The sequence below is a fragment of the Penaeus chinensis genome, chromosome 17, assembly GCF_019202785.1.
Source record: "Penaeus chinensis breed Huanghai No. 1 chromosome 17, ASM1920278v2, whole genome shotgun sequence".
Taxonomy (NCBI): domain Eukaryota; kingdom Metazoa; phylum Arthropoda; class Malacostraca; order Decapoda; family Penaeidae; genus Penaeus; species Penaeus chinensis.
Genome location: NC_061835.1, coordinates 6,076,032 through 6,086,031, shown reverse-complemented (window position 1 = coordinate 6,086,031; position 10,000 = coordinate 6,076,032). Strand labels below are relative to the sequence as shown.

General features: G+C 38.6%; 1 protein-coding gene across 1 annotated transcript; it reads left to right on the top strand.

Moving 5' to 3' along the window:
• The first annotated feature begins 6,307 nt into the window (after window positions 1–6,307).
• LOC125034323 lies at window positions 6,308–9,059 on the top strand. Its single transcript, XM_047626119.1, has 3 exons — window positions 6,308–6,762; window positions 7,490–7,771; window positions 8,788–9,059. Exons 1-3 carry the CDS (start codon window positions 6,566–6,568, stop codon window positions 8,954–8,956), a joined length of 648 nt encoding a protein of 215 aa, XP_047482075.1. The 5' UTR covers window positions 6,308–6,565; the 3' UTR covers window positions 8,957–9,059.
• The last annotated feature ends 941 nt before the right edge of the window (window positions 9,060–10,000 follow it).

Sequence of the window (10,000 nt, the reverse complement as noted above, 5' to 3'; positions counted from 1 at the left end):
GAAAGAAAGAAAGAAAATATATATATAATATATATATATACATACATATATGTGTATGTATATATATATATATATATATATAAAAATATATATATATATATATATATATATATATATATATATATATATATATGCAGACCGACGTGAAATGATTTTGAAAAGAAAAAGCAGCGGCAAGTCTTTCCGTGTCATTTCAATATTTCCTCTCTGTGATTCCTTGATTATTTGACAACAGGTGTTTTGATTCACCTGGTTGATAATGGCAACACTTCCGTTTCTTTGATTTATGGACTTCGATTATATCTTATCTTGGTTCTACTTGTTTTTGTTCAAGATTGTTGATGATTCCAGCAACGTCATCTTGCCTCAATCCATTTATTTCATAGACCAAATCTCAGACCCAAAGTAACATCATTATCCAATTCCTCGTCTTCTGCACGTCAAGCAGCTCTTCACTTTTGCTGAAATCCATTAGTATTACACTCCTGTCTCTCCCCAACTCTTTATTGGGGAGCCCGGGCGCGTGAGGTTCGAGAGCCCCTGAACATAAAGATTAAATGACGTGGCAGTTAAATAGATGAGCTAAAGTGAATGATAAACCGCAATATTTTAGCTTGCCAATTTATCATGTTGTTCAAAGTGGGAAGGACACCGCCTTGAAATATAATGGGGCACCCTGTCTTTATATTTTCCGGTGTCTCACATACAAATTCTGTTGATATTTTTGTTTTACTAACAAAACAAATTTCTTAATTATTTCTTTTATATAGTATGTCCTTAGCCTGGACAGACATGGTAGCCGGGGCTATTACTCCTTATGCCCTCTATAAATCCGTCCCTGATTTTCTACTTCTTTTATAGGGTTTTAGACTATATAGCAGTCTACACTCCCCGTAAACTCCGATCTTAGTACTACTTCTGGGTTTTGTAAGGAGGCCAAAAGCATACAGAATTTCTCCTCTGCTTTTCCGGATCATTCCTGGTTGACATCCACGAGGCGTACGGAGAGGAATGGCTGAGTGTAGACTTTTGGCGCACACGCTTCACTACATCTTCTTCACTACATGCGTAATAGTGAAGTATCCCTAAGATTCATTCGTCTAGCATGTGGGTTTTGTGATACACTATTATTGGGATTTTGACGTTTTTTCAAGCTTTTCCGTTATTTTTTTTTGGGGGGTTTTCTCACTACTGCTTTTTATTTCATTTTTCTTGTTCCTATTTCTATCCCCCTGTTTTCATACAGTGTATTCTTTCCCTATACGGAATTTTCAAGCATCTTTTTCCTTCTCTATTGTAAACCGAATTCAGAGCAGCTGTTTAAAGTAGGTCTCACATCTCCAAACGAAACGAAACGAAGCCAAAGAAAATGATCACGACCGCTAAATAACGAAGCATAAAATGAGAAAGAAAACCAATGATATTAATGAGAAAGAAGGTGACCTGAACTAGGACACTGCTCTAACCTGTCGCCATTGGGAGTCCAGGTGCGTTCGGGTCAGTCCGTTCCCCCCGTTTTCTTTTCAAACATTCGTCCGTTTTCTTTTAAAATCTTCGTTGGCGTCTCTCGCGCGTGTCTGCACTGGCAAACGCTTTCAAAGATGGGTTGTTTGGGACATAGACCGTGGTTCAGATGTGTTCTGAATTCAGCTTTTTGAGTGGTCACTTGCTTACAAATCTGTTGTCTTACATTTTTCCTCGTTGCGTCCGATAGCCTTGAACCAGATTGCACGCTTATTTGTTCCAATATTTAGTCTACCAGCGGATTATGTTTGTGAAGTTATGAAAGCTAGATGTGATGACTCATTCTGAGAGCAAATGCTGTAAATTGATGAACAGACATAAACACAGGCATATTCACTCACACACACACACACACACACACACACACACAAACACGCACGTGTGTGTGTGTGTGTGTGTGTGTGTGTGTGTGTGTATGTGGGTATATATATATATATATATATATATATATATGTATATATATCAAATATATATACTTCGTTATTTCGTGACGCCATCTTGTCATTGGTCTGGTCCTTAGCCTCTATATGTTATCTTTAGCCCAGTCTGTTACTTTATTTGTCCATCTGTCCATTCGACATATGTGACCTTCCCATTGCCATTAGTTTCTTTTTGATGGTCACAAGTATCTCCCACTTTTGTCTGTTCCCTGATCCGCGTCGCCCTCACCCGATCTCTTGGGAGGACGCATTGGGTTAATGACTTATCTTTCTAGACATAATGGCAAGAAGCTCTCCTCAGTATGCTAGTGCGTCTGCCGAAGGGCGCTCCAGCCTAGACCGATGCGTAGCTTTATTTCCTCTTCGCTAGATGTATTTGTCCGTACGAGTTGCCATAGGTATATCTACTTGTTCACTACCTTCAGCGCAGTGGTTCTTAACTACCACGCCCCCTTTAGGAATTTGTCCTTCCCTCCACGCCTCCCTTGCACCTGTCGATTAAATTCGTATGTTTTGTTAGTCTCTTTAATGAGTCTTCAGAATTATGAGTCCATACCACTGAGAAAAATATCTGAGAAGCAGGAAATGAAAATGCTGATATATTCACTGCATTGTCTGTTGATGCTCGTGACTTTTTAACTATATCAAAGATTTGTACAGTTTCTTCATACTTTTCCATAATGGTGTGTGCTGCGCGTCGGCCACGGAAGACCTTGCAGGCCAGAACGGATGTTTTTAAGGACCAATCATTGATGAAGTGAGCAGCAATTCTTAAGATCTCATCTGCCTGCTCAGCAATGTCTGTGTGCATTCAAGTTGTGCCTTCACAGAACATCTAGCTTCAGTACACCAGGTGCTTTCGAGTCGGTATCTGGTACCGAGGATTAACAAATATCAGATCATGGAAGTATGAGATCTCTGCCACTGAAGACAGTTCAAGGTCGTTTGCGCCAAAAGGACAAATGACTATGCATATAATCACCTATAAAGGAAAACAGAACTGTTGGGTGGGATTACTATTACGTCATAGTCACCTTAGACGTCACATCGACGTCACGAAATACTGCATGGACGAGACATACTCTTACTACCAAGTCCCCAGTTATCCATTTTCCAAATATCCATAATTCTCCCAGTGGTACTCATTTTAACCATCAAATAACAAAACAAGTAAAAAAAATGGTAAAAAATAACATGTTATGCGAAAGTGCATAGCATTTGAGGATAAACATTTCAATCTTAACAACATTATCATTCCTTTTGGGGAGAGCGGTGAAGAGCAGAGGGAAGCGCTGCCCTCCGCCTTCCCCTTGAAAATACCAATTAACTACACGTGGGTTAATTTGTACCTTGTGAACCCTTACACGCAAAAAAATATGTCTCGCCTTCATATGTTTGTGTACGTTGGAAGTTGCATCCTTGGAGCAGGAGAATTTCGCTTTGCAATGCTTACACTCAGCCTTAAAACTCCCGGCTTTATCGTCGGGCTGAGTAAAGTGGTCCCACATTCGTGATGTCATGTTGACTCCTGCTTCGCTGCTGCGGTTGTGAATGATACCGACTACCGAGTTGAACGAGTGGAGAGTGGCGCGTGTATATATATATATATATATATATATATATATATATATATATATATATATAAGGTTACAACGTTTTGTGTAAAAATGTGGCTTCACTGCTTGAAAATGATGTTCATTTCCGTAGATTTTAATGAAAGCGGGCAGGTCTTTCCGTAGAGGTTTTTTGAACGATGGCGTTGTGAGCCGTAGAGATTATTATGCTATTTTTTTAATGTGGCGTATCGGGCGCGTAGACTTCCAATGTTGGTGGGCGTTTCAGTAGAGTTTCTTACGCTGATTTTAACGACTTTCTTTTGTTGTTTCATGCATTATTGCATTATATTTATTGTATTTAAGCCTGTTTTACCCCATAATTTCCCTGATATACTTCATGCCCTCCCCTACTATCGGGACATACCAAAGCAAGCTTGTTGGCTGAATATGGAATTCCGCCAACCAAAAATGGTATACAACTATAGTATACCTATAATCGTCGCCGATTATCGTCAAATAAACACACGAACGCGGAATACAGAATTACTGTGTGTGCGTGTATATATATATATATATATATATATATATATATACGTATATACGTCAATGCACGTATATAAGTACATATTTTGTGTGTGTGTGTGTGTGTGTATATATATATATATATATATATATATATATATATATATATATATATATAAGATGTATGTGTGTGTGTGTGTGTGTGTGTGTGTGTGTGTGTGTATGTGTGTCTGTGTGTGTGTGTGTAAATTTACATATGGATATACACATTAGCATATATATATACTTATATACTTTTCCTCTCCTTTTTCCTTACTTTTTTTGTCATATCTGTCAGTACCCCATGTGTAAATATTGGTCCTTACAAACAACCAGTAACTCTTCCCCAAAAAGCCTTCCCCAGAAACTACATGAATTTCACATTTTTAGATTTTGTTCTTTTTCTATGACATCTCGGTTGTTTTGAGTTGGTTCATCAAGATGTAGCTTCTTCATATTCACTTAAATATATGTGGTGATAATAATGATAAAAGTGATAATATAAATGATAATAATAGTAATAATAATGATTATGATAATAATAATAATAATAATAATAATAATAATAATAATAATAATAATAATGAAAGTGATAATATAGATAATAATAATGATACTAATAATAATGACAATAATAATAATAGTAACTATGATGATAATAATAATGTTAATGATAATAATATTAATGATAATGATAATGACAATAATAATAACGACAGGAAAAATAATAGTAATAATAATAGTTATAATAATGATAATCATCATAATGATAGTAATAATAATGATAATAATGATGGTAATGCTGATAATAATAATAATGTTGATAATGATAATAATAATAATGATAACAGTAATGATAATAATACAATCATAATAATAATGATGGTGTTAATAATAATGATGATGACAGTGAAAATTATAACAATAATAATAATAGTAGTAGTAATAATGACCTCAAAAATGTCTAAAATAACATGACGAGTCTCCTATTTTCTGTCTTGTTTTTTGTTTTCACTTCTGCCTGATTCTATGAACAAAAATGCGTATTTTTTTTTTCTTTATCTTACTTTATTATATATCAGTTATAAGATATTTTCGAAATCCATCAGCATTCATTTACATATTACAGAGTCATCATTATAGAATAGAGAATATTTTGCTTCGCGACATGGCAGTTTAAGTCGTAAAACAACTATAACAATGGCGAGCTGTGATTTCCTTCTCTAAGGGCTATTCTTTGTTGAAATTCTCAAAGTTATGAAGGAGAGATTTCAGAAGCTTGGTTTTATTATGAAGTTTAAAGAAAACATGTTTTATTATATTCGTGATAGGTAAGACGTTGCTATTCCTGTGTTTGTGTACGAATGCCAACCCAACCTACACTCTAAAGCTTTGAAATCTGTGATATCATTTGCATATCATAGAAATTAGTAATGGGGATAATATGGCCAAACCATCTTTACTAATGTCATTAATTTCCCCTCATTTGTCTGTAACACATTACCTTAATAAACGGAGGGTTGTGCTTCCATATATCTTCGGAAAAGTACAAAATACGAATCTCTGATAAATTTTATGCCATACGTCTGTTAAGTAATTGATTCACTGATCGAGGATTGTATAACTTACTCTAAAGTGTAAACCTTACCACGTTCCTGGAATGTAAAACAAGGGCAGCAACTTAGTCATCAATTTAATTTGCATATGAATATGGATCTCATATTAAATTGGCAACACCTAGTTCCTTTCAGAAGCTATTACTCTGTAAGAAAGGTCAGGGTTGTATACCTACATTCTCCTTCGTTTTGTTTATTTTAGTTACACGACCAAACACAAACTATAGCGAGCTAAATATATAAACATATTTCTTCTGGGGAACAGAAGGGTAAGCGAACTCTGTGATGCTTACCCTGATCATGAAGTACAAATTCATCCTGATTGATGAAATAAAACGCATGATACTGTCCGCTCATGACAGACTTCCGCACGAAGAGAAGATGAGAGCTGTTTTCTATTCCTCGCAGGACAGAGTTGACAACGTGGCCTGGATCTCACACGGAGAGCAGTTGATGACGTCACTCACGAAGGCGGAGCAGTCGCGCCAAGAGGCGGAGACTTTTTCGTGACGTCACAGGACCAGTGGGCGGGCCGGAAAGTGGGCGGAGCTATTTGTGGCGCGAAGTGTAATCTTGAGTGGAAGTTCAGTCTAACATTAGACAGCTTAGAGGTAAGAAACACGTGCCAACAACGCAAGGTGCTACAGCAACCTATTTGTGTTGATATCTCGAGGCTTCCATAACCCGTAAATTCACAGCATTCAACAACTCCTTTCTCCTCCACTCTATCCCTTAAAAAAAAAAAAAAAAAAAAAAAAAAAAAAAAAAAAAAAAAAAAAAAAACAATAAGAAAAAACACAGTGAGACACCAACCCAGCCAAGCACCTCTAAGACCCTTCTCTCCCCAAAAAATCGCCAGCGAAGCAAAATGGTCCTAGTGATTCCATCAGACTCAATCATAGCCCGGCCTTACTGGGGGGCGACGTTCAAGATCAGCTCTCCCATGGCGGAACCCACTACCCCAGGAGGCTCCTCGGTCGCGGTCTGGGGAGTCGTGATCCCGATCATGTTCTTCTTCGATTCTCTCTTCAGCGCCAGGGAGGGAGACGCAGACGCCGGCCTCAGGTGAGAGGGGCGAGCGAGCTGCTGGGAGGCCGGTGTAGGACGGTGGTAGTGTTGTCTCTCTGCTTCCTCTTATCAATATTGTTGTTGTCATTATTAATGTTGTTCTTTTTAACGTCATCATCACTTTTATTTTTATCAATAGTTTTTGTTCTTTTTTGGCTATCACTAGAGCTACTACTACTATTTATTATCACTAATGCCACAACTACTACTACTACTATAATCCTTATCATAATAATCGTAATAATTACTTATACTCTGCTGCTGTGGTATATAATTACTATCGCCATTATCATTATTATAAATTAATTTCTTGTTTTATTTCATTGTCTTGTTATTGTCATAGAGTGCAGGTTTGTCATTGTGATATATATGTGAAATAATTGTCAGTAAAAACAATCCTGAAAAATAGGCACATGGAAAATAGTGTTTAGCATAATGACTGTTTTGATTTTTACAACAAAGTGAGGACAACAATAACACAATTTTTCTTGGAGCAAAAGTAATAATAATAATGGAAGGATATCGAAAATGATAATAATGACAATGATGATAATAAGTTAGAGCAAGAATACCATACACTGAAAAGCTATAATAGTAGTAATATCAACGATGATATTAATATTGATAATACCGATGATAATAAAGAAAAAAACAACAGTGCTATATAGCGAAGCTCCAAGCAAAGAGGCCTTAAGCATAACAACGCCCTTTTCCCCAACCACAGCTTAAACAGTCTTCTGCGAGAATGGTCGCTTAATGATGAGGACCATGACGACTATTTCGACGACGACGACGATGACGACGACGACGACGACGAAGATGACGAGGAAGACGACCCATGGGCGTGGGAGGACCAGCAGGCGTGGGCGCTGTCGTGGGTGGAGGAGGTACTCTCGTGGCAAGGGTTGGACGGGCGTGCGTGCGTCCAGAGGTTCATTTGCGAACTGCAGCACAGGACGATTCACAAGTACAGCGTCTTGGGCGAGACCATGTCCCTGCTCTTCCGGTGTGTTCTGTTCATAGTTCGGTTTTCCCCTTTTCTTTGCTGTTTATGTAATTTGTGTTCCTTTTTTGTTGGGTTTCCGCTCTATTCGTTTTTCTTCTGGTTCTTAATCTGTATTTTTATTTCTCTCTCTCTCTCTCTCTCTCTCTCTCTCTCTCTCTCTCTCTCTCTCTCTCTCTCTCTCTCTCTCTATCTCTCTCTCTCTCTCTCTCTCTCTCTCTCTCTCTCTCTCTCTCTCTCTCTCTCTCTCTCTCTCTCTCTCTCTCTCTCTCCCTCTCCCTCTCCCTCTCCTCCCTCCCTCCCTCTCTCCCTCCCTCCCTCCCCCCCTCCTTCCCTCCTTCCCTCGCTCACCTCTGTTCTGTTTCTCCCATTTCTCCAACCTCACCACTGCTCCTCGTTGGGAATGTGTGTAAGCATTGTATATTTCTGTGTGACACGCACGTACACACACACGCACACACGCACACACACACACACACACACACACACACACGCGCGCGCGCGCGCGCGCGTTCAATAATGATAGAGAGAGAGAGAGAGAAAGATAGATAGAGAGATATAGAAAGAAAGAAATAAAAAGAAAGAGAGACAGACAGACACGCAGAAGAGAGAGAGAGAGAGAGAGAGAGAGAGAGAGAGAGAGAGAGACAGATAAAGAGAGAGAGAGAGACAGATAGAGAGAGATAAACACAGAGAGAGAGAGAGAGAGAGAGAGAGAGAGAGAGAGAGAGAGAGAGAGACAGACAGACAGAGAGAGAGAGAGAGAGCGAATGGGGTTGCCGGAGCTATGGGACTTACCGGTAGCCCTAGAGAGCGAAACTTTCGACGCCAATTTTCCTTTTATTAAGATTATTGGCTAGTCTTTCTTAGAATTTTGTAAATAAGGCATCAGTGAAAGGCTTGTCATCACTGTTATACAACAGATATTCCCCGGCATAAGTCCGAGAAAAAAATTAAAGGCATATTTGAGTCTTAAGTCGCGGAAGGGTTAGTCATATATATATATATTTTTTTTTCAGAATGGCCAATAGCTCGTCAACCAACAGCGAAATATCACCTTATTTAGAAGCCGAAGAAAAGGGCCAGAGCGTCAGTAACTGGACGGAATGCGGCCCCCTGTTTCCCGCCTGCCCCACTTCGCCATTCAAACTTTTTGGCGGGAAATTGAACATGGCCGTGACTGAATAGTGACGGACGTATTTTAAATTAGTTTTATTTATATTTATTGATGTTACACTCAGGATGAATTTGTTTATTTATATTCTTATTTAATAAATCACGTTGGATATTTCATGCTCTTTTTTTGTGTTATGTTTGTACCTTCGTATGTATGACTTTGTGTGTTAAGTGCATTGTGTCGCATGATCCCAATAAAAAATGTTGATGTATTTTTGTTCTACTTTTACCTGTGTAGAGTGTTAGTCACGTATCTAGAGAAAGACGTGTTATGTAATCTGACAGATTATATACAGAATCGTCCCTTTTATATATACAAATGTCTTTTTTTTATGAATAACAAATACAAATTAATGGTGGTGAAGGCACTTTAACTTGTAGCAGTCTCCTTAATGATGTTTTGATGTCTTAATAAATACATTCCAAAAGACCTTTTTTTCTTCATAATCACAGAATAGAGAAAAGCGGCAACTAACCCATTTTGAACTTAGTAACGCTCTCTCGCCCCATCTGCCCTTTAAGTTGCATACAAATCCTTACCTAAGGATTCTAGTGCCTTCTTCTGTAATTGCGAAGGCCGCCATGATAAACTCCGGGGACGAGGTCATCGTGTGTGTTGTGCTAATGAGTGCTTTGCCGTGTCTCGTGAGCTGGTATGACGCATTAGGCGCTTGTTCAGGCGAGTGCTCAAAAAAAGTGTGTTGCTAGATCTGTCATGCGTCATCTCTCTTTCTCTCTCTCTCTTTCTCTGCCATGCGTTATGTTGCTTCAATCCCTTTGCTCGTTGTCGTGGTGGGGGGGGGGGGGGGGGGTCAGGAGGCGGGGACTGAGGCCCAATGACCTTGTTCCTTTGCCCGCAACTCATTCTGCTTGGTCCTTTCTTCTCCCCATTTCCTTTTCCTTCTCTTCCTTGACCCCTTCTTCTGTCCACTTATCCTAATCGTTAATTCAGTTTTACCCTTTTCGCCACAATACTTTAGCATAATGCTCTGTGAATTTTGATGTCTGGCACATTCAGTTGTTTTGACCATTAACCATTCTGGAAATCCACAAACA